General features: G+C 40.8%; 1 protein-coding gene and 1 long non-coding RNA gene across 6 annotated transcripts in view; one reads left to right on the top strand and one right to left on the bottom strand.

Moving 5' to 3' along the window:
• Positions 1-26,358, bottom strand: part of LOC143369378 (filamin-A-like) — a 446,998-nt gene that overhangs the window by 24,817 nt on the left and 395,823 nt on the right. For all 5 annotated transcript variants that reach the window (XM_076813239.1, XM_076813240.1, XM_076813241.1 and 2 more), the window contains 3 exons: positions 24,094-24,396; positions 17,808-18,863; positions 9,043-9,236 (listed from right to left, as the gene is read on the bottom strand). In XM_076813239.1, coding sequence (XP_076669354.1) covers positions 9,043-9,236; positions 17,808-18,863; positions 24,094-24,396 — 1,553 coding nt within the window. The remainder of the gene's footprint in view (positions 1-9,042; positions 9,237-17,807; positions 18,864-24,093; positions 24,397-26,358) is intronic.
• Positions 20,076-26,358, top strand: part of LOC143369405 (uncharacterized) — a 263,714-nt gene continuing 257,431 nt past the window's right edge. The window contains exons 1-2 of the long non-coding RNA XR_013085396.1: positions 20,076-20,141; positions 20,220-20,409. This is a non-coding gene — a long non-coding RNA (uncharacterized LOC143369405). The remainder of the gene's footprint in view (positions 20,142-20,219; positions 20,410-26,358) is intronic.

The following is a 26,358-nucleotide window of genomic DNA, read 5'->3' as shown; positions in this document are numbered from 1 at the left end:
ATTCCAAACTATTTCCCCACTACTACACTGCTTCCGGTTTAAACGAAAAGATTCCGGACCGGAGTTTTTCATGAAGTTGGTATAGAGAAAATAAATGAACGTAATGAATTAATCATTACTGAGGCAAGGCAGTAGCTGGCAACCGCCCCAGTACTGGCCTGCCTCGATTTCACCCTACCCTTCACGCTCCAAACCGATAAGAGCAACGAGGGGCTCGACGCTGTCCTAACGCAAGAAGTCGACAGCGAGGAACGTTAGGAGCGTTATCGTTTACTCGAGCCGCACCCTAAGCCCCTACTCAAAGACGCCGTCAGACATCCCACCGCGCTCGATCGTCCTGCAGTGCGGCGTAGGATTCACGCTGGTGCAGTGGAGGTGTCAACGCTGTGGTGGGATGTTACGTCTCGTCCAACAATAGCCCCAATGAGTACGGGGTGTACCTGTTCTACCTCGTTCGGTATTGGGCCTGAGGGATTAATGCGCATGCTGCGGCTTGAAGCTCCCCTAGGACGACCGTGTGGGGCGAGACGGTGTTGGAATGGACAGCGGAGTGCGTGCGGTGGTAGGGCTTTATTCCGTAAATATCATTTCAATAGTAATAATTGTGCATAGTAACAGTAACAGCAATAGTAATAATAGGTAATCATACTGCTGTCAGAACGGAAAATTACAATTCCCGGTTAATCAACCCCACAGGGGATACTGTCGACATATGAACAGGTGAACACGTCTGTCAAGTGATTGCTTTCTGAAATAGTCGTTTCGGACGTGTATTTTGTGGAATATGAAAATGCTTATAACTGCAACACCATGCATTATCGGACATTTTCGTATACCAACTTGTCTTAATATCTTGATCAGTAGAACCAATCCTGAAAAATTGTCCCACATATTTATAAACACCCTGTATACAGCTCCATACATGCGAGGATTCCCCCTCCACGAAAATTTCAAGAATGATCAGGTCAAATTTTAGACCGAAATTCCTAACGGTATAGATTTTACATGCAGTTAAGGGCAGTAATACCGCCTTCAAAATAGGTGTTTTTGAAGATGGTTTGTGGCGCAGCTATGATAAAGAGATATGTGATTTTTCTTTTAATTAATTATACATTTATTGAACTAAAAAAAGAATCAATTTTTGTTTTAATCAGAAAAATACATAGAAAATAGAGGACTGACGGGCAAGTCCCAGTCACTAGACGAATCCGCTCAGCGTCAAACATTCAGTACGTATTTCTCGAAACTGTTTCCGCGTACTATCGCCACTGTAAAACCTGCAATTCTTGACCGAATCTAAAAATTCAAACGGGATTCTATTCATAATTACGTTCGCTTCCGGACTATAATTTATTGTGGATTTTCATTCTCTCATTTTTTTTACGCACACTATTGGGCGGAAAAACACCATTTTTCGGGATCCTATCGTTTAAACATATGGCAATCATTGTCTAATTGTTTCTTAACAATGAGAGAGGGTAGCGCGATAAGCACACATGTGCAATGAAAAACTGTCTTTGGTTCTTTGATTTTGGAAGATCCGATCTGGAGTTATCATGGCGATAGTCAAGTGCAAACACTTTTCGAAGCTTACAATGTATACTTCTTTGTAGAAAAAATCATAAAAATTAACTATGTTTTCGCCCGGCTTGACCGACTTTACCCCAAAAGAGTTGAATGAGTTTACAGTATTGTCTCGTTACGGGATCGGTTTCGTGTACACGATGTGGACTTTTCGCTATCCCCACCACTTCTGTCTCACTCTTGTCCGGCGAAAGCGAGCGAGGACGGAATGAGAGCGAGCGAGGACGGTAAGAGACCGACGACGCAGTGATGTTTTGTCTCGCTCCGTCTTTCGGACGTCTGACACTCCGTGCTTTGCGTGCGCGATGGTCGCCGCCAGTGATGCCAGAACGGTGGGTTTTGTCCCACGGCCGCTACCACCACTCCACGACCAAGCGTACCCCCTCCTAGCGTCCGTACCGCACCACACAAGCATACCCGTCCCTCCATCCGTGTGCCGTACACACTGCCTGGCCACCGCTCTCCGGCGAGAATTCGTTTTCCCGACATCGAAGCGCTTGGCGCGCAAGCGAAAAATCAAGACTTCAAATCCCGGTGCGGATATTACTTTTTTTTTTTAATTACTCACTAATTTCTCTTTCTATATTCTCAGCAGACTAAAGGCTTAAAAACTATTAATTTACTAAGCATTTTCGAAGCTTGATTTGCTGCTAAAGTGCGATCCTCTTTTGGCTTGTATCGCACCACTCCTTGCTTGTCGCATCTTCTAGGAATTCCTCACACTGAAGGCCTAGATCAACTTGAGCCAGGGGAAGTTGATTTTGTTTAAAAGACAAATCTATTAACTTGATATAATTAAAATTCTGTACCAGTAGGGGTTTTAAAAATTTTTTAACGAAAAACCGAAGCAAGTTACTGGAACAAGACTGTAATTCCTGAATCATCGTTTTCCGTCCTTGAAATTCAGCATTAAACTTGTTTAATGCATTCAGGACAAATTCAAGGAAATGGAAATAGCCTTTAATGTCATGCTTGTTAAGCAATGACAACAAATTTTTAGCAGCTTCTGACTTTTTGGTTAATGCATCTTCGGTAAAATATCTCTGCAAATCCTCCCAGATATGCAGAAATCTAGTAACGCACTGGTGCCTTGCGAGCCAGCGAGTATCCGATAATTTTAAAACTTTTAAAGGAAAGTTATAATAACTCTCCTGAAATTGTCTGAAAATTGTTGTACGTTTAGGGCTATTGTTTACGAACTTTGATACGCCCCGAAGCAGTTCATTACATTCTTTTGGAATCGTAAGGCAGGCAGCACTTGCCGCCAACGCTACAGAATGACAAACACACGGTAGCGTAAGTAAGATGGGATTTTTCTCGAGAAGCCTTGTCTTAAAAGAAGAATTCCTACCCGTCATAACTGCAGCATTGTCACAACTAAGACCAGCGATGTTAGTTAACGGAATTTGCATTTTCAGCAATTGATTTTCAAAAGATTTGAAAATCTTTTCCGCTGAACAATCGCTGGCATCCAAATGGATGAGTTGCAACAGTTCTGCTCTAATGGACAAATGAGATGGCTCGACATATCGAACCATCAATGACAGCCACTTATCATTCGTTGAATCAGAAGTTTCATCCTCGTAAATTGAAAATTTACAATGGCGAACATTCTCAATGATGCGTTCTGTTTCATGCACGCACAAAACATTGGTAATTATTTGACCACATTTGGTGCGACCAACTTTCATACCTTGCAAAACTTGAGGATCCTTGCCTATATGCTGCATAAGTGCAAGCAGATCAGGTGCCATTGACAGAGGGATATTCTTTTCGGCGAAGAAAGCTGCGAATTTAATCTCCGCGGTTTTGATTTTATCATCGAGGGAAGGTGCAGATTTTTCGCCTGAGACATTATCCCCAACAGTTTCATTCTGAAGCATTTTCTCAATGTTTCTGACATGCGTTTGTCTGGACGAGTGTTTGCGTATTTCTGAAAGCCCACAATCGAAGATTTTGTTGCAGGCTTTGCAGAAGCATTTGGACTCGTCCGAAGGAACGTTTTGCCGGCCAGGCAGCGCGTACGGCACACTGACAGAAGGTAGGGTACTTACGCTTGGAGTGGTGCGATACAAGCCAAAAGAGGATCGCACTTTAGCAGCAAATCCGCTTACCGTGAGCACGAAAACCGCTTCGCAAAATCTTGACGCAAGCCCGGCTCAAGTATTTTTTGCGCCCTAGGCGAACTTGTTAAATTGCGCCCTTTATTATAATACATTTATTTGAGAGTATTTATGAGTTTACTCTGAAAAATTAGGCAACTGCCTAGGGCGTAAGGTTGACAAGAGGCGCAAAATGGCATTTTCATTGCTGGTATTGTTGAAAATAAACTTTAAAATAAAATATTACAAATCGTACTGCAACTGTTTTAAACTTTCATCTATAATCTCAAATAAAGGTATTATAATAAAGAGCTCAATTGGACAAGTTCGCCTAGGGCGCAAAAAAGGCTCGTGCCGTCCCTGGCTATCTGACCGTGGCGCGCATGCGTCGAGCAGTCACGATTTCATCTCAGCGCTCGCGCCCATCGCGCACGTCCGCCGCGCACGCAAAGCGTTCCATCTCGCTCCCCCCTTCGGCCAGAAAGAAGCGAGAAACGAAAACTCGGAATTAGGGCTCCGTTCACGATACAGGCTCAACGCCGGTCCTGACCAGCGAGCCGCTAACGAGGAAATACTGTATTTATATGTTTGCTTTGCGTGATGTACTGTATTCGAAGATTTTGGTGAGGCTGACGTCTTTGTCGGTCAACCTAAGAGAATCTCCTGAAACCGATGCAGAGAAAGTTCAAGTATTTTCAAACTGCAATAAATGGAAAAGAAAGCAACACCGAACCTTCTGCACATCTGGGATTATACAGAAATTGGGGCCTAGTATTTATTTTAGGATGTGTTTTGTGTAATTTTTGCGCATTTGTGTCTGAATAAACAATGGATTTTTCAGGCATATCTTTAAACGCTTATAACTAACAAACGAAGCCTTCGCTGCAGTATCATTATTCTTGATATTCGTCTCAGTTTGGTGTCTAGAATCAACTCGTAAATTTGTTGCGACATGCAGCCGAACACCCTATATAAGCTTCTTGATCCATTGTTCTTCTTGTCACAGTCACCACTAGTATTGTTATTAACAATACGTATTTGTATAATAAACTTTGTCATTAAATGATTTTACTGAATCATTTGAGTTATATGAGCTATAATAACAGCGAAGGCGGGCACTTGTTACCCTCGTAGTATGATGTACCATTACCGTTTTATAAGACTTATTTGTAGTGCATTTTTGCAAAAATTACATCACTAACAATAAATTCATAGTTTCTAAGTCAAACGCAGACTTTCGTAAAACGAGGGTGCAGCAATTGCTGTACACCATTGCAAAGATCTCGCCAAGGCGAATCGATTGTTACCATTCTTAACTTCGAAATCAGATGGGATCACCTCGAAAAATGGCCTTAATTTTTTACATTTTGCGGGTTTGAACAAAAGAACCCGGTAGTAAAATCCTAACTGGCTCGAAGGACCTCGGGTAGGTACCCGAGGAAAAACCGAGGGATGTAAGCGATACTCTAGCAGGCTGCGGTGGCAAATATGCATTATGACCTTCATTCCAGGGCTGTGTTGGGCCTACGTTTGCCCTATGGGCCCCTTTCGAAATGCCCAGTATGAACTCGCCAATAGATTAGTGGCTCATGGGGCAAACGCAGGCCCAACACGGCCCTGAAATGAAGCTCATGAGGCATATTTGCTGTTCCAGCCTGCTGGAGTATCGCTTCCCATACAGCACACGTCGTTGCGGCAACATTGCAGGAAAATTGTAGCAACCTTGAATGTTGCATGGCTGCAGCGCAATGTTGCTCTAACGTTGCTGCAACGTTGTACGGGGCGGACATAGAATTATTGCTGCAACGCACAGTGGGACAAAACGACCCGACGGCGATCAAAAATCTATAACTTTGGTTCTGGTCTAGATATTTTATTATCTAGCGCAGAAGAAGAAGCGCAGGAAACGAAAAATAAAGAATACAAATATTACCGTTACCATAAAAGTCGAAAAATTTCTCGAAGTGCACAGAATCAAGACCTGATGAATGTACTGTTGATATCTTCGGACCCTTACATCTCATCGTTTCGAAGAGTAAGAAGCAAAAAAGACGTAATTAAGATATATCCGTAAGGAATGGTTAACTTATTAGATGTGTGACGCTAATATCTCGTATAGCCGGAGTCATGAGATAGTACAGAAAACTCTAATGGGCAGGTAAGGTAGATTTTACTTCAATTACCATTTTCTTGGAAAATAGCACAAAATAGCACCTAATTGTTTTTGTTTCTAAGAGAGAAGGGTTCATTCTTTCACATGCTATCAATTACACCCATTGCAAATTGTTGCAACTTTTTAAAATTTTATAAAAAGTTTATTAGTATTTTACCCGAATGTATGACCTTAATAAAATACATAACTATGTAATTAACTTTGTAAATAACTTAAATTGCACCTCTCAAAGAGAAATTTTTCAGAATCGTGAATAAAAACTATGGGAAACATAAAAGTTTTTAATAAGCTCTTAACTTTTACGATTTTGGCAAAATTTAAGCACCAATCACATGAAAACAATAGTAAATATTAGAAAACGGAGTTTACCACAATATAATACAGTGACTAGTGAGTATGTTAATAACATGTGAATTGTAATTGGCCAGTAGCTCCACTTTTCGAAAACATGGGTCTAAATACACGAGCCTCAGAGGGTTAATATCACTTATATTGATACAACTTAAAGGCCGTAAATTTGCGGTTAAATTGAGCCGAATTTCATTAAAATATCTAGACTAGAACTAAAGTTATAGATATTTTATCGCCATTGGGTCGTTTTGTCCCGCTGTGCAACGTTGAATCAATGTTACGGTGCAATATTGCACGGCAACGTTTCCGCAATATTTTTACAACGTTTCCACAATGTCGCTGCAACGTTGCGCCAGTATTGCGACAACGGTCCTGCAATGTTGCCGCAACATTGCTGCAACTACCATTTAAACCTAAAATATTTCCGTTAGACCCTATTCACAGCAATACCTCCTCCCCAATACCCACCTTCTCTCGCACAGAATAGTACGCCAACGCATGCTTTTGTTTTGATATTGGAGCTCGTGTTTATACTCGAGAGAAAAGGGATCTATTCGAATTTTTGGGGAGTATCACGCGTCAACAGCGGGCTACCCCTTTTCTTCCTGTGTCTCTCTCCACGAGGCGTATTGACAGTGGATTGTAAGATGTGTAGATGTCTGGATGCCAGTTATTGAATTCAGGAGACGATAGAAACACTTTATTGCAAAACACACATGTACTATAATATTAAAGTAAATCGCATTCCTCTCGGATAAGAGTACTGACAATGATCGAACTTACGCCCTACTTCGCGCAGACCGATTACACGGGGGGTAGTTGGGTCACTTACCCGTCCAAGCTCACACTCCGCGTTCACAATTGCGTTCTCGCTAACGCATCACTCGTCCGATGATCGACAATCGACTCTCCCCAGTCCGCTCGGGCTCGCTTACATTATCGGGCGCCATCGGGCGCTACCGAGCGCTCTCAAACAACATTTACATAAGGAATACAAATTGCTTGTGTAAAACTAGTCCGATTTGCATGATATTTGGTATGCTTTTAATCGGAAGAACATAAGGAATCCATCGGCTTCATTTCCATATCGATATAGTAAACAGTAAACAATTCAGTTTTTCTGAAACAGGTATGAATCCTCGGCCGACCGTAGCAAATGCAGGTCGACCCTCCGCAGTCAAGGAGTGAAGATGTCAAATATTCATTTCAGCGTAGTAATGATGGATTACTTATGTTCTTCCGATTAAAAGCATACTAAATATCATGCAAATCGGACTAATCGAACTTGCATCCCTCCCAAAAGAACCGTCCATCCGAGCGTAGAAGCAAGTGCGAAATAAAAGACTATTGAAGTTGAAAATTGAGCCTGAATGAGGAAATTGAGTAAATGTTATGACGCTTTGAAACATTAACATTAGTAAGTAGCATTTCTGACGGAACAGAATTGTCTAGCCTTTGGGCCTGCCATTCCTAACCCAGACCTTTGGCAGGTAGGTACAGTGATGCCAGAACCGTGGGTTTCGCCCACGGGCGCTACCCCCAGTCTATGACCAAGCGTACCCCCATGCTACGACCAAGCGTACTCCCTCCTAGCACCTGTAGCTTATTGAATTCGTCTTGGAACGCACTATCAACTGATCTCTTAAAAAAAAATAGTTTCATATAAAAAACCGAACTTGACCATTGTATCTTTTAAAATAATAATCGAAGAAAAAATTCGTCTGCGCTAATAAATTGGCCCTCTCGAACCATGCAATTCCATGCAAAAAAATTTTATCTCCAATACTTTAGGAGATATTCAGCTGTCCAGTCTTCCCGTGGACACCCTGTATATATATTATACCGTTATTTATATTTTAGGCCCTACTGCCCGAAACGTTGCAGGAGGCGAACATAGGGATATTGTTGCACTATTGCTGCAACGGCGAGTGTGCTGTATGGGTTACAAACCTCGGATTTTCATCAGGTGTCTACCCGAGGTCCCTCGGGCCAGTAGGGATTTTGCTACTGGTTTCTTTTGTTAAAAGCCGCAAAATCTCAAACTTTGTGGGCATTTTTCGTGATGATCCCATCTGATTTCGAAGTTAAAAATGGTATCAATCAATTTGTCTTGACGAAATCTTTCCAATGATGTATAGCAATCACTGCACGCTCGTAGGTCAGTAATTCCCTTTGGAACTTACCATTGCCCTTTCTGCTATAAAACTCTGTACGTTTTGCATATGCATTATGTGTTTGTATTTCATGGTTTAAAAGCGCAAATTTGGATAATTAAAAAAAATTTAAGCTCATTACCCAATTGTTATCATGTATATCGTACAAAGGACACACCACAACTTTTATGAGGTTATTATCAGGGAACTACTACCACAGCTTGACCATTATGATCTGAGACGTTTGATTCAGACAAAAATGGACACAATCCTGCTGTAAAATATATATGTTTTCATTTAAAAACTCAAAGATCACCTTCAAATCTCCCAAGCGTCCCCACCTAAAAAAATGTCGTTTAATCTATCTTATGTCCTCCTTGAGACCATGCCACTTTACTTTAATCCATTACTTCTTTACATGTAATAATATTGTAAATCAAGATTATAATATCAGTTGATCCACACTGTAGACATTGAGAAAAATGATTTAATTTTCGGGAATTGGAAGTTATAACGTTTTCTAATCATTATGCTGTTTTTAAGCCTAGCTTAAAATAGAAAAGGATTTATTTTCTCGTTATTAAATAAATGAGTCGTAAAGGACTAATTGGTTATTAAACGAATTCATGTAAATGTAAAGAATACGCTACAAAAATAAGTATGCAAGACTAATTATTACCTTCGCGTCCAGCTCACCCTTGGCACCATTTTTCCGAACAAGGAAAGTGGCTGGTTTATCGGGTTGCACGCCGGATTCTGGAAACTGTGCCACTTCGAGTTTATGAGCATCGCCCATTGCCGGTGATATGTAAACTTTGTGTGGAGAATCGGGAATATGTTGGTCGTTGAACTTTATTCCTACCCTGTACTCGCCTGGAAATTCAAATTAACAAATTATTGTTGTTTAAATGTATTTTTTCATTTTCTCTATAAAAGTGAAGAAAAGAGTTATGTTTTCTACGTGAATGAAATGATCAGCTTAATATAGCAATCATCTTGCTTGGACTGAAGGAAATCAAGACTCTCATTTTTACTTAACACATTTGATTATAACAAATAGAAACTTAAGAATAAGATATCCTATTAATGTCAGTCGGACAAGACAATCCTCGAATACACTTCTACGCGACGGTTACTAAGGGCCGAAATATCTCGTCCCGTTATGGGGGCAGGTACTCCGTTCCGTTAAAACAGCGCTGTCCAACTTGACTCCCGCGTGGAGTTGCGGACAATTCTCTACGCGTAGTAGAAAGTGAGTACCTACAGCAATAACAGCGTATTTGTGTTGGTCACGCGGTGACGAATCCACAATTCATCGCATGGCGTGCATAAGTCGTATTAAAGTCGATTTACACTATACAGCACGGACCGACACGTATCGGGAAAGGCACAGTCCATCACCGGCACGATAATGTTATGCATGCGCCTACAGTGTTCCGACAACAATCCGGGAGATCACGTTTAGCAGTCGAAATAAACGGATCACCCAGCGACGAGGAATTAGTTCTTCTATCCTAGCGCTGTCCAAGGTCGTGTACGCGTACACTCGAGTTCTCCTACTCTCGTTCCCGTTATCACGGATACCGCGCGACGCCAACCGCGAGGACGCTAGCCCGGCTAGCCCATCATGGCAGCCTTCGTAGCGTCGCACGGTCTCCTTGACAGCGGAAGGCACGCTGCGCGAAAGAAAGATTGGAAGGGGAAGCAGACGCGCGAGGGGCCCCTACGCTGGATAGCGCTGTTCTAGCGATACTTTTAGACGAAGAGGATACCACAGAGAAATGAGCGAAAAAGTGAGATAGCATTTGGATACATCCAATATTAAAAAAGAGAACAATCGAAGTGGAATATTGGGCTTTATTCAGAGATTTACTAAAATACGACAATAAGTTTTACAAATACTTTAGAATTCAATTTTTTTGAATTACTGAAATGGATTGAACCCACTATCGCTGTATTTAAGATGGTCCATTGCATACAATGGCACACATAACTTAGCTTGCTCTATCAATTTTTCGGAATTCATCCTCTGCTGCATGTGGTCTCTACCGTTTACTGATTCACAATGGCAGACCAGCAACGACACGAACCGACAAAACATTCTTCGCGACAATGTCGGCCGGTGTCGGTTCATGCCGTTGACGGAACGTTGCAGGTCGGTGCTGGATAGTGTAAATAATCCTATTTAAAACGCTTGTTACAATGTTTTGTCGTGCCGGTGACGGACTGTGCCATTGCCAATTCGTGTCGGTCCGTGCTGTATACCGTAAATCGACCTTTAGTGTATATAGGTCTACGTGACGTCACTTCTTTCCTACGCGTAGGGAATCGCCTGGCAACTCTGGTGCACAGTGATATCAGAATCATGTCGTCGCCCATTTTGCTCTCATCGCACTGCACAGAAGCATATCCCTACTCCTGTCCGTGTGCGTTACCTGTTTGGCACATTTCACCAATAATCCACGTTGCTGAAACACCAAGCGTATGAATCACAATCTGGAGGTCGGGAGTTGAAATTCCAGTGCGGCGGTTATCCTTTTTTTACTTATTCTCTATTTCAGTTTCTAACTTCCCAGTAGAATAAACTTGAAAATCATTAATTTGCAAAGCATTTGGTGTTTCAGTTTTTTGTTAATGAATCAATTCACGTTATCGAAAACTTTTGCAGCTGGTTGACGCACGGTTCGTTTTCCGCCGTTCTATACGTAAGCAGAAATAAACACATAATTGAAATCATACTTACAATTTTGATTGTATAGGATGACATAAATGTTACTATAAACTTATGTTTTTTCGTTGAAAAAAAACGGGACGGTGGAAGACATATGTAATCCACCATATTACAATTATAACTATGTGTAGTTGACAAAATTTACTGTCAAAATGTGACAAGGAACGCTTGAAGATGGAAGTGAGTTTCGTGAAAAAAGCTACAGTGTGTGTTATTTTTACGTTTTCAAAATAAAACCAAGGCAAGACACCTTATCCTTGAGTCATCGCGAACAAGGAAAATTTGTACATCAAGAAGTTTTAAGCACTCAATCTTTGAAATTACCATCAATAATGAAAGTAGTTATTAAGGTTACCAACCTTGTCAGAGGAGGCAATCACGCACTTAATCACCGGAAGTTAAAATTATTTTTACAAAGTAGAAATGCCGCATATAGTGAATTGAAATTCGGTGGAAATGATTGTTTTTGGTAATTAACACAGTCAATGTTTATGACTTAACAGATACTTTACAAATTTCTCTCGTTTTCTTTTTGAAAACGTAGAGGAAGTGCAGTATATTTGGAATACCAGTTTGTTTAAGACGAATAAAAAATTACGGCAGAGGAAGAAATAAAACTGCATAATATCATAGGGAAACTAATAAACTTTTATATTTCAAACCCTCAGTAATAATAAAAAACAAAAAGTAACTGAAACTTTGGTCTATATGAAAAATGACAGGAAGTATCGATTCCGATAAGGTGCAGGTAATTTGGAATACCGGTATGCCAATTTACCTTCACTTTGTAAACTTAAAAAAACATGTAGATAATAAAATTAATTTCTTTTATGATTTAATCAGGCTCAATAATCACAATATAGGAACAATCTTAGGAAACTATAAATGGACAGTGCTGACTCAAACCGACGCGGCGATAGCCGTTACGTGTGAAACGAAAGCATCGCTAAGTTTTGGTATATTCCAAATTACCTTCACCTTCGGTATTCCGAATTAGCAACGTGGCACTGAAGCCCAAAATTTCATGTCACACTTTGTATTCTCGAAATTATCGCACAACTGACACGGAATCATAAAAGGAGCATGCAAATGGGTAGATTAAGTGTTCCATTCTTAAGTTTTGACATATTTTAACCATGATTGGAACGATTGAATGCTTACTGAAAAAGTTTTGCAGATTGACGTTTTCTTATTCTGCAAATTAAGACGAAAATGTCAAAATGACGGTTCATCCACAAATGTCATTAGTTAATAGGTCATTAGCCCCTACAATTTACGGTGTTACAAATTAGATAGCGTTAGTAGTGTATGAGATACTTCGGTATTTCAAATTACCAACAGTATTCCAAATATGCTGCACTTCCTCTATGAATAAAGCACGCACTGCAATTTTTTTCACAAAATTCACTTTCATCTTCCATCTTCCATAGCTGGTCCCGTTTTGACAGCAAATTTTGTAAAATATAAATAGTTATAATTTTATTTTAGAGGCTTACATGTCTTTCATCGTCTCATGCATTTCTATATGTGGAATTATCTTTTTTCAACGAAGAAATATAAGTTTAGAGTAATATTTATATTTTATCCTATAATATCAAAATTATAAGTATGATTTCAAATATGTGTTTATTTCTGTTTGCGTATAGAAGGGCGAAATACAAAATCACACGTCAGCCACCTGCATCAGATTTTAGTAACGCGAAATGCATCATTAATACAAAAATCAAACTTTGAAAATGCTTTGAAAATTAATAATTTTTAAATTCATTCTACTGAGACGTTAGAAGGTGAAATTAGAGAACAATTAAAAAAGAAAAGTAAAACCGCCGCACCGAGAATTGAACACTCGACCTCCATCATTCCAAACTGTGCCTTCGGGTTTCGACAACGTGGATTGTTGGCGGAGAGCGCCGTATAGGCAGCGCACACACATGGTAGGGATATGCTACCGGTAGTGCGGTACAAGCGAGAAGGGGAACTACGGTTGGTCCTGGAGAGCGGGGAAGGATTTGTTCCACATCCCACGGTTCTGGCATCACGAGTCATCCCCATCATCGTCTGTAGAGACGTGACAGGGTGAGGGAACTATATAGGGTGTCCCAAAAAGGTTGTAGCTCCTTGCGAGAGGTGACTTACGGGGTGAATTGAAACAACTTTTTCATTAGCGAAAATGTTCTCCGAAGCTTCGTTAACGAAATATTAACAAAAAACCCCGATCAATCAGAATGGATGGAAATTACATAGAATAGTAAATGAAAGAGACGTAACTATTCGCCTACAGCTTAAAAACCTTTGTCACTAGGTCACTGTACCGACCCTGGTCATCGCCGGACATGACTAGTACACAGCTGGTCCTAAGTATACGACACCACCCAAGCGCAGCGGGTAGCCACGCTACCGCGAGACCTCGGCCGACAGACTCGCGCTCTAATTGGTCGTGGTTTTTTGTTAAGATCTCGTTAACAAAGCCTCGGAGAACATTTTCGCTAAAGAAAAAGTTGTTTCAAATCACCCCACGAATCATCCTTTGCAAGGAAGTACAACATTTTTGGAACACCCTGTATAGTACGAACGCTTCTCGCGTAAGCCTGTCATAGTCACCACTTTAGGATCGCGCGGTTTTCTTGGCGAGGAGGGCACGCTGCGCGAAAGAAAAGTTGGAAGGGGATGCAGACGTGTGAGAGGCCCGTACAGAACGCAAAAGTCACTGTATCACGTAAACAAAGTCAACCGAGACATACGTTTACTATATGAACTTTGTTCATTCTTTTCAAATGTAGAATCTATCCGTAAAGTAGGTCCCACAATTCACATATTACGAGATACCGGGTGCAGGGTGTCCCCAAATAATAGGACAATCCGAAACATGCAAATTTTTCATGCAAAAAGAAATAAAAAATTCCTTTACCGTTTCGGAATCCGAGGCTTTGTTCTCCAAATATTAACAGTTGAATATCAGCTGTGGAGGCACGCGTAGATACAGACCCATACACACACAGTAGAACCGACGGTGCTGGATCACACTATGAAAATGGGTCAGCGTGGTCGGCTCTACTATGAGTGTGAACCTGTATCTACGCGCGCCTCCTGCGCATGCGTGCAAGCGTACGCTACCCTTTAAACTGCGCGGCCTGGCAGTTCCAGCACTGTCATTCAACTCTTAATATCTCGAGAACGAAGCATCGGATCTCAAAACGGTAAAGGAATTTTCGATTTCTTTTTGCATGAACAATTTCCATGTTTTGGATTACCCTATTATTGTGGGACACCCTGTAAATATGCAAATAGTTTCATTTTTCATTAGTATTTAATAAAATGTTTAAAAAAAAAAATAACAAGAGTAAAATTTACTACAAAATCTTCATGTCTAGACCATAGACCAAAATGACACGCCATTCGAAACTCGTGTCACTGCTCGAGCATTCGGTATCCGAGGATTATTTATTTTGCTATATCAGGCTTGGCAATTAACTGCTTTTTCCGACCGATTTTCAGAAGCATCACCTTCTTTCTCCCGCCGTCCGTCTTCGCCACCACGAGCGCGCTAGCACCGGAGAAAGAAAGCGTTGCTGCTGAAAATCGGCCGAAAAGAGCAATTCCCAAGTCTACGCGAAATAACATGAGCCCATGTACGTGAAGTAACGAATCAACTAATGAAATTTTAAACAGCTTAGTTACATTAAGAAATGTAATTGTAAAAAATAATACAATTTCGAAATTAAGCATGGGTAGCAGAAATATTTATACAATAAACAGTGGCAAACTTAAATATACTAATTAGTTTAATTTTGATAAATTTCATGTGTAGAAACTTATAAGCAGTTACTTAAATCCTATCAGTTCCGTTTAAGACATTATGAAAAAGAACATTCTAATAAATAAAGAAGTGGGTTGACAGGATGTTTATAAAAATGTGGGACATTTTTTCAGGACCTACTCAACAGAACAATAGAAAAAAATGGTATATACAGTGTGTCCGCGGGAATACTGAACAGCTGGATATCTCCTAACGTATTAGAGATAAAAAAAATTTATATGGAATTGCATGGGTCGGGTGGGGGAAATTTATTAGCGACGACGATTTTTCCGATTATTATTTTACAAAATACGATGGTTAAGTTCGGTTTTGTAAATGGAACTATTTTTTATAGAGTTCGCGTGATAGTGCATTCCAGGACAAATTCAATAACCTTTAACGTATACATGTTATTTCCACTGGTTTTTGAGATATTGCGCTTGCAAATTTACTGATTTTCACTGGAAGAAAACCCGCTGGAATAGTAATCATCGGGCTGGTTTTGTTCGCGCCACGAGTGGTACGCGTTGGGCATTCCCTGTTGAAACAGATACCTACCTGCCAAAGGTCTACGCCAGGTCAGGAGTGGCAGGCCCAAAGGCTGGACAATTCCTTGCCGTCACAAATGCTAGGTAGGTATATCGACGGTATCGAGAAACATACCGTTAATGTTTCAAAACGTCATAATATTTACTTATAATTACAGATTGTACGCAAGGAGAAGTAGGAAAATATGAATCAATTTTCACCAATAACTTTTTATTTCGAATTTCCAGTACCTAGCACTTTTATGCTCCTTGCATTCATGACGGAAAAGAATTGTCTAGCCTGTGGACCTGTCACTCCTGGCGTAGACCTCTGGCAGGTAGGTACAGATGGCGTAATATAACTTCGCCTCCGAGCGGCGGCCAGCGGCGACTGAGTTGGCCGTAACTCGACCGTGAGTTATATTGCGCGATCTGTATCTGTTTCAACAGGCAATGCCCAACGTGTGCCACCCAGGTGCTTGCTATTCTAGCGGGTTTTCTTCTATTGAAAATAAGTAAATTTGCAAGCGCAATATTTCCAAAACCAGTGGAAATAAGGTGTATACTTTATAAGTTATTGAATTTGTCTTGGAACGCACTATCAAGTGATCTCTAGTAAAAAATAGTTCCATTAAAAAAACCGAACTTGACTATTGTATCTTTCAAAATAATATTCGGGAAAAAATCGTGTTCGCTAATAAATTTGCGGTAATTATTTACTTTAGCGATTCCTCTCCGATTTTGATGAAATTTGGATATGTTGCAAAACTCCACATTTTGAACAACTTTTTCCTATACATGTTACGGCCTTAGTTTCCGAGATATTTGCAAAAAACTTCTGTTGATTTATTCCAACACAACACATTCCACTTTCCAACTTGTCCCGGATATTAGCATAGGTTGGGGTCAGATTAGTGCGAGGACGCGTAAAGCGTGGTAGCAAAGCGATGTACGTTTGGAGATTTCAACCAGAAACTTGCAGATGCCCGGCAAGCCCGACTGTGTTCGGCGGCGCTGGCGCCGCCAGAAATTAGGGTGCCTCTATTCTAAAACATAATTTTTTTGCTAGGAAGAGGGGCCTTCGATAGCACCTGTTGGGTGTGTGGGAGCTCCCGTCAACACCCTGACTCACATCAGTTCGCCACCATGCTTAACGCGCCCGCGACCCGACGCCTCCACCCTGATTTAGCCCCAACCAATACTAATACCCGAGACAAGTTGAAAAGTGGAATGCGTTGTGTCGGAATAATGACTTATTCCGAATTTTTTCGCAAATATCTCGAAAACGAAGGTCGAGCGGTGGTAACATGTATAGGAAAAAGTTGCTCAGAATGTGGAGTTTTACAACATATCCAAATTTCATCAAAATCGGTGAGGAATTGCTATAGTAAATAATTACAAAATTTGCCTCCTCGAACCAAGCAATTCTATATCAATTTTTGTTTATCTTCAATACGTTAGGAGATATCCAGCTGTTCAGTGTTCCCGCGGACACACTGTATAAATGTCCAGTAATGCTTAGTTTTGCAGTTATAGGCATTTTTATACTTCGTAAAACATGGGGCTGAAACACATATTAAAGTGGCATTTAACTAAGCCCAGCTGTGTTTTCGTGGATCGAAAGAATATGAATGAAAATATAGTATATTAAGCCAACTGACGAACGTGCCTGTCAACCGGTTGCTCTTTAATACGAATTCCGGGCCGATATTTTACGGAATGTAAAAGTGCTAATAACTGCAAAACATTACCGGACGTATGCATATACCAACTTTTTTTATTATCTTGGCGAGAAGAACCGATCCTGAAAAAATATCCCACATTTTTATAAACACCCTACATAAAGAGGAAACCGTGGTAAGGTATTAAGCTGTGTTTACATTAGTCCAGTCGCTGGATCCAGTGAGTAGTTTGACTGGAAATTGACTCGATGTCTATATTATTCCAGTCTTAATCCAGTCGCTGGATCAAGTGAGTGTTTCAACTGGAAATTGGCTGATGCCTACATTATTGTCGATGTCTCCAGTAACGCTGGAATGTTGTGTTTTCACTGAAGGGGGTAAACATTGGATCGAAAAGCAGACCTTCGATCCAGTCGAATCCTGTTGGAACGACAGCACTGTACTGGCATGAACACCCTGTTTACATTATTCCAGTTCCAATCCAGTGCTGGACTGACTCACTGAACTGGACTAATGTAAACCCAGCTTTGGAATATTTGTTCCTACACGTTTCAATGCATTTAACAAGTTCACTTCAGAAATATGTTTTTGATATAATATTAACATAAAAGAATAAGTATAGAAAAAATGGAAAATATTGTTAAATCGAAAAACGTTAGGAGTCAGAACACGTAGAAAACATATGTTTGTTACTTTTTTATCACTTACCAGGTTCAGAAACTACGTAGCTAACGTAACAGCTGCCATCCTTCCGATCTTTGAACTGTATTTGAGCTTTACTAGGTCCTTCGACAGAAATGGCTAGAGTACCTGCGCCAGCTTCCCTGGTCCAGATATTGAACTCGCACGATTCGCCCTGTTCTCCTCGTTCTAGACCAGGACCGCCGGCATGAACCCTATGCGCCCCACCATCTCGCAAAGGACCAACAGTGAATTGAAATGGCGATCCGGGTATGTGCATTTCCTTATAACGAACAGACACTGTATGCACTCCAAGCTCCTTGGGTACAAACGCAACCGCGTACAAACCATCTTCAACTTCCTTAATCTCCGCATCCTCGGTTACGCCTCCGGGAGAAGTAACTGTTGCAGTGAGGTCGAACGATGTGATCCCAGGCATTTTGAATGTAAGTTTACACTGGCTGCCAACTTCTGTGATGGGCACAGCTTCCCTTTGCCTCTGAATTTTCTCTCTTTGACGATTGCTACCCTCCCCAGTCACTCTCACGGTGAAAGGCGAGCCTTCTACATGATGGTCAGCGAATTTCAGATTCATAATGTAATAACCTGGCTCCGTTGGTTTGTAGGAAATATTAAGTGTTCCATCTTCGTTATCTTTGCACTGGATTTCTGTTTTACTGGGACCTTCCATCGATAATGAGAGACCCCCAAAACCAGCGGTCGTCGTGTCGATGGAGAAAGTATTCTCCACGTGTGTCTTTCCTTCTTTCAAGCCCGCGCCAGATACTTTGACTTTCTTCGCGTCTCCAACCTCGCGATCCTTTACGTCTATTTTGAATGGCGAATTGGGGATATGATTACCCAGCTTCTTCACGGCTACTGTATGCTCACCAGCTTCTCGAGGCGTGAATGAGACGCACATATTGCCATTGGGCAACATTTTCAAGAAACAGGGCTCCTCAAGGCCGCTTGGTGCTGTGATAGACGCATTTAATGATCTTACGTCGGAATCGGTAACTTTGCCAGGTAATTGAACTTCGCTAGAAGAGCCGACTGAGATTTGATTCCGTTTGCGACCTTCACCTAATAAACATTAGAACAAAACTTCTATTATATGGCTAAAAATATTTAAGTATCATACGCGGCAGGTTTGGTAAAATACTATTTCAAATAGGTTAGACTTTTCGAACACCCGTTTCTCCGATAAAAATGGTGTCCAGCACGCCTTGCACTTTGAACATATCGATGGCTTAATACACAAATATTATATGTCTACACTTTGTAAAAATAGAGTTTTTACATGCTACAAATAGTTATTCGCTGTTTCTTTATGCTGTATAAAAATCACATTTATATCTGCTTCATAAATTTGTCCAAAAATAATATTTTTGTTCATTGTATGTTCCAGAATCTTATGTGCCATTGCATGTTTAAACCTGTCTTTCTCAGAAACACTAAGTGTACATACAATATTTGTGCACTAAACCATCGATATGTATGCTGACACTAATGAAAATTTGAATTCCTTTACTTTATTAGATTGTCATACGTACTGGTATGAACCAGTACTGCCAAAAGCGAGCTTTTCTCTATGAAAATAAGTCTATAGATGATTTCATTCGGGCTACATTTAATTATGCATAATTTGAATCTCATGAATTTCAGAGACCGATTATACATTATACAAGGTGTTCAGATACTGCTGGGAGAAAATTTAAGGGGTGATTCTACACATTAAAATAAGACGAAAATCAAGAATAACGATATTACGTTTGAGGTTTCGTTTGTTAGGTATAAGCTTTTAAAGATATGCGTAAAAGCAAGCAATCCGCGTGCAGTGGTGCACGCGGTACAAGTCAGGAAAGGGGTAGAGCAGTGGTACTCAATTTGCCGCGCGCGTTTTAGCAGAACATACATTTATATGAAGCAGTTCACACGGGACACACATTCTTGCAGCTAACACCACGAATGAACGCGGGGCAAACTGCCGCAAGCCGTTCATCTGCATCGGGCCTAAATCCCTCACGTAACCCATACTTTCAATAATTAGTACCTCAGAAACAAAGCCTGCAACGCAATTTCGTGTTTCTTGATTTTTGTCCGATTTTGCCATGTAGAATCACCGCTTAATGTTTCTGGTGAAAATTCATATTAGTCCATCCTGTATATACCGGGTGTCCGCGGGAAGAGTGAACAGCTGGATATCTCCTAATGTATTGGAGATAAAAAAATAAAAAAGATATGGCGTTGCATGGTTCGAGGGGGCCAATTTATTAACGCAGACGATTTTTTTCGATTATTATTTTAAAAGACACGATGGTCAAGTTCGGTTTTTTAAATGGAACTATTTTTTTTGAACAGGTGAGTTGATAGTGCGTTCCAAGACAAATTCAATAAGCATTAATGTATGTACTTGATTTCCACTGTTTTTTTTTATAGATATTGCGCTTGCAAATTTACTTATTTTCACTGGAAGAAAACCCGCTGAAATAGCAAGGACCGGGGACGGTCTTGCTGGCGTCACGGGTGGCCTTGCCTGTTGAAACAGATACCTACCTGCCAAAGGTCTACGTCAGGAATGGCAGGCCCAAAGGCTGGACAATAATTTTCCGTCAGAAATGCTACTTAAGTAGGTACATCTGCGGTATCAAGAAGCGCACCTTTACTTTTATTTCGCACTTGCGTCTACGCTCGGATGGCCGGTTCTTTTGGGAGGGATGCAAGCTCGATTAGTTAGGTTAGGAGTGTGAAAGTTGCTAGAACAAATTTCTAAACTATAGGGAGCAGATTGTATTAGGACCAATCCGGTTTGCATCCCTCCCAAAAGAACTGGTCATCCGAGCGTAGAAGCAAGTGCGAAATAAAAGACTATTGAAGTTGAAAATTGAGTCTGAAAGAGGAAATTGAGTAAATGTTATGACGTTTTGAAACATTAACATTAGTAAGTAGCATTTCTGACGGAAACGAATTGTCCAGCCTTTGGGCCTGCCATTGGTAACCCAGACCTTTGGCAGGTAGGTATCTGTTTCAACAGGCAAGGCCACCCGTTATGCCAGCAAGACCGTCCCCGGTCCTTGCTATTTCAGCGGGTTTTCTTCCAGTGAAAATCAGTAAATTTGTAAGCGCAATATCTAAAAAAAAACAGCGGAAATCAAGTGTATACATTAATGCTTATTGAATTTGTCTTGGAACGCACTATCAACTCACCTCTTCAAAAAAAAATAGTTACATTTAAAAAACCGAACTTGACCATCGTATCTTTTAAAATAAAAATCGGAAAAAAAAATCGTTTGCGCTTGTAAATTAGCCCCCTCGAACCATGTACCGCCATATTTTTTTAATTTTTTTATCTCCAATACATTAGGAGATATCCAGCTGTTCAGTCTTCCCGCGGACACCATGTATATTATTACTAATTCTTGTTATTAACCATTGCAAATTGTAGAGGAAAAGGTGGTATTATGGCCCCTGCTGGTAATTCAGGCCCCTCGTGATTTTCAAATTATAAACAAAAATATCTAGTGGCTAATAGTGTTATCCACTGCACCTACTATCTATATACTATTGCGAGATGAGAAGAAGATCGACTACCCAGAAGCTGAAATGTCACAGGGGCAAAGGGAATCGCCCGCTCGCTCCACCCAAATCCTTGCAACAAAGTCTGCCACGTAACGCAGAACGCGAACGAAATAAATCACGACAACCCGCGGTTATGGACAGCCGCTAAGAACCCAAGAGTAGGATTTCTTGGAGGGGATAGGATGGAGCGAGCGGGCGATTCTCCTTGCCTCTGTGACATTTCAGCCTGTGGGCAGTCGGTCTTCTTCTCATCTCGCAATAGTACACAGAGAAAAACATGTGACTCTGGGTGCAGCATAGTTGTCGCTAATAATAAGCATAAATAACATAACCACCTGCAGAACGAAAGTTTTTCGTCGTCCCCAAGAAGAAGCATCTTTTGTAGGCTAAGAAAGTTAAAGTGTTGTATGACGGGATATATTTGATAAAAGGTACTTTGTTCGGGAATGTAGTAGTTCCACTCGCCGCCACACTCACTCTCACCGCAGCACCTCCCGGAGAGCGGAAGTCGCGGCGGATCTACAATCAATGCACTAATCAGGGCGCCGCTTCGATCGCGTTCATCTTGATTCACTTTCGTTATCACCGTGTTTCAATGAAGACGTGTCGTACGTGCAGAAGTTACATCTCAACGTTTTTCACTCTCACATTGCGTGACGGGCAAATTGTTCGCGTATAGATCGCTACTCTAGAATCTCGATCTCAATCTCACCAGTGTCTCACACTCAATCAAAGATTGTAAATCCGCCACGGGTGAACCACACGTCCTGGTGTGTTGTTCGTGACGCAAAGACGCCTTGTGAATTAATTTAATCGCGAGACGAAATCACGCACACGCTATTCTAAAACCGCTTACGCTCACTGTATTTGTCAAAGTTTTAATAAATGGTCTCAACCGTGTACACGCTGTGTTGTGGTGCAAACTGATCCCGAACCTAACCTCGCCAGCGTTCCGAACGCTCATTAAAAGACTTCCTGACTCTCAAACATACTTAGAATCGATATTTATGAGTAAGATCACTTAATCTTTGATCTTTTCAAATACCCTGATAGCCAGATCTGGTTAGCAGAATCTGACGTCAGAACTGCAGCAGTCTGTGTCCGCATTTGGCTGCGTTCTGATGTGCAGAGCCTGAGGTGCAGTGCCTGATGTCAGATGGACAGCAGATCGACAGCAGATTTCGCCGTCTGCTAGGCACAGCAACAGCGCCATCTGAGGTCCAGAATTACCAAGCAATTGCTTAGCAGACGGCGAAATCTGCTGTCGATCTGCTGTCGATCTGCTGTCCATCTGACATCAGGCACTGCACCTCAGGCTCTGCACATCAGAACGCAGCCAAATGCGGACACAGACTGCTGCAGTTCTGACGTCAGATTCTGCTGTCCAGATCTGGCTATCAGTGTATAAACTTAAAGATTCCAACACTATGCGTGTTGATATATTGGCCCTCCATAATGGAGGGTAATATAGCCCCCGGGTAATGAGCCCCAAAACTCATCCTCTGATATTTCAATCATTGAAATTTCGCATGAAGCTTCTGATAACACTGATGCGTAAATAATACATGCAATATGCATGTTTTGTGGCGTACGTTATGCCATGGACCAACGTAGCGAAACATGGATTAAATGCATTATATGCGAATTATGGGCACATAGCGAGTGCGAAAAAGTGGAATATGTGTGCGACTTTTATGTATAAATAATAAAGTATTCTTTATTCATTTATTTTTGGTCTCTAATGTTACCACAGAATTATTTTTTTATGATTTTTGTTAGGGGGCTATATTACCCTCACTTTTGTAAGAGCGCCGAAAATGACATTTTTTCATAATATATGTTAAATTCAATTAAATTGTATTTCTTTTGCTTCCACCTTTTATCACACATAACCTTATTAGTTTACCTACATTTTACGCAAAAATTTAAAGCAATTTATGTTATGAATCAGATTTTAGTAAGATATATAAAACTGAGGGCCACATTGCCACCCCTTCCTCTATCATATTTGTGTATTAGTTATGTCTTTAGTTAAATATGTATTACACAATGCATAAAAAAGTAAACGTAAACTAGTTAAAACTGTGTAGTGTGTAGGTATATAATGAACTCGGACAATTCAAATTTTTCCGTTGTAAGTAGAAGGTACACGTGAAACGGACGGTGAAGACGAGTCCCTCACGCCGTGACACCCGCGCGAGATAAACACAGGGTTGTTGCCATTATAAGAAAACCGTGCGTTCGAAGCCGAAAATCGTTCGTATTGGACGGATCTAGATTCAAGAATTAGTATAAACAATAACTTCTTCGCAAGACACCTAGCGAGAATCCGTGCCCCAGAGGAAATCGGGTAGTAGCAGTAGGTCCTCCCTCTTGACGTCTTATCCCACATTCCCAAAGGAGAAGAAAATCGCGCCTTCGTAGACGTCGGTATGTTCTCCGATCCCAAGTTTTTGCATTTTTCAACAGAAAAGAAAAAGAAATCCGTGCCTTCGCGGACGTCGGTAGGTATCTCCCTCTTCCCTTACTCGCTTTTTCCATACGACCCACTACTACCTGAACATTTCTCGCACCCGTTTCGCCAGCCGTTCCGGGAAATTACGTTCTACAATTCGCAATAATTGCATCGCGGAAAGTCGCGACACCACCGTCTGTGCAATTACTTTTAATTATCTCTTTGTATATATACGTTACAACTGTGCTTAATATGAATTATAATAATAAGTGTACATACCCGTAATTTTAGCGATATAAGGGCTGCCCCTAATATGCTTGTCACCAAACTTGACGGAAATTTTATGTTCCCCTGGCGCAGTTGGCAAGTAAGAAACTGACACGGTTCCATCTTTGTTGTTATGACATGAGATTTCAGCTTTGCTAGGTCCTTCGACTGCTAACGAGAGACCACCAGCTCCTGCTCCTTTCGTAGAAATGGTGAAATTCCCGGGTTCACCGCAAACACCATGTATTAAACCTGGTCCATACGCCGTGACATAACCACTTGCCAATGAATCCACATGGAACTTAAACGGTGAACCTAATCAAATGAAAACAAATTGTTTGAAGTTTTTTGTTATTTGCAAAATGGAGATAGAGTAGATATTTTGTATAACTACACTATGAGTTTCAAACCGTATGCATTCATTAGGTGTGCAGAAGTTTCCGCTTGGATATATTTTGTTCACTTTATCTTCTAAAGCAAAGTTTAAACGAATTTTAATTAATATTCAATATGAAGGTATCGAAAATAAAGAAAGCGAGCATAACAAATAGAAACGTTTAACGGTGTTTTCTACGTATAATACTTGCTTATAAGGTTGCTGAGATAGCCTTCAAAAGTTTACATTCCCCTTGTTTTACAAGAGAAATTGATATTATACCTCACAATGTACTACTACATCAAACATATGTTCAATCTCGTATTATTACTAGTATTTTCTAACCATTCATTTTCTAGCAATAATAGCTACAGAAATACATACTCGGGGACGTGGCAGGATGTCACTTAAACGCATAAAGTTAAAAAATCCTATTCTATTCTTCTCTTACAACTTTCCATAAGAACCGCATAAATTTGCAAAAATAGTATTTTAGCTTTCCGCCAAAACTGATCGGAGATTCATAGTTTCGATGATAGAAGTGGTCAATTTAATTAATATTGTTATATTTTTGGGTAACGGGGGTCGCACGATTCGGCGTAACGAGCGTTTAATACAAGATAAAAGGAATACAACATGAACAGGAACGGTAAACAACAAGAAACGTCTAATACAAAGATAATGTGGTAATGTCGATACGTCTGCTCGTGTTGGCGTCTGACTCCCAATGACAGCCTGACAGGCGATCGATCGGATCGCCTTCTTCTCGCTCGTCTTCTTGTTTCTGTCGCGAGCACCAGCAGGCCCTGGATTCCATCCATAGGGTGCTCGCAACAATATTTTAAAAGACAACCCTTGTCTAACTAATTTTGAAGTGTCTTTCAGATTCTTATTGTGTTGGAACGTTCTTAGCATAGATTTCAGCGTAGATTCTTTTCTACGCTGACTAAGAGATATTTGTCTCAAATCAAGAGACGTCGTAGTGTCTCGTGCCAAGTATATGCGCAGCACGCGACAACCGTGCCTCTATTACGCGAGACACTTTTTAGAAGAACCCTTCGATTATCGAATCTCAATAATGGTTGATCCGATTAATCTTTTAATGGTCTTAATGGATAGCTTGGGTTTGATTTACATAGGAAAAGCGTCATCGTTTTGTCTACGTGCCTTATGAGCGGAGGTATTTCGATGCAAAATTCTAAAGGTGCGTATCGACTTTGCGAGGATTCCTCGCGAAGCACGCCTCGCGGAGTGGAAAGTCTGGAAACTGCATACCTCGACCATGATCACTTTGCGAAGCAGCTTCGCGCAGTCAAACTTCAGCCGCGCAGTGTTTAGTGTCTATATATATAGTAGTAGAGTAAAATATAATACAACCTGCTATAACATCCAACTAAGTAAATTCCATACCAAAAAGGCTCGAAGCTATTTTAAAATCAAAAGACAATCCCACAAATTATTAAAACATTAAATATTTGACACGTATTTTCTTTTATCGACAATCATCCATATCTGGGGGTAAAAAACACGTTTGCTCCAATATCTCGGAAAATATGCACCATACATTGCACCATTGTGTGCGCAATATTCCCGAAACATTGCACAAACGTGACCATTGCAGTATTGCACAGCAATGTGTGCGCAGTATTCCAGGAATATTGCACAAACGTGGCCATTGCAGTATTGCCGGGCAATATTTCCACAAGTTGCAATAACATTGCAATGCAACCTGCAAGCAACCTGCAACATTGTAATGTGCAGCAACGGTTCTGCATCGTTCCTGCAACAAAGTGTGCTGTAGGGGTTCATATCCGGCCGTGTGCTTGTTGCAATGTACTTGCAGTGCCAAGGTGTTCTTTATGGAATGCAGCCAGGTGTTTGGTGCGACCATTTTCTTAATG

The sequence above is a fragment of the Andrena cerasifolii genome, chromosome 5 (assembly GCF_050908995.1).
Source record: "Andrena cerasifolii isolate SP2316 chromosome 5, iyAndCera1_principal, whole genome shotgun sequence".
Classification (NCBI taxonomy): Eukaryota; Metazoa; Arthropoda; class Insecta; order Hymenoptera; family Andrenidae; genus Andrena; species Andrena cerasifolii.
This window is presented reverse-complemented; position numbering and strand designations above follow the sequence as displayed.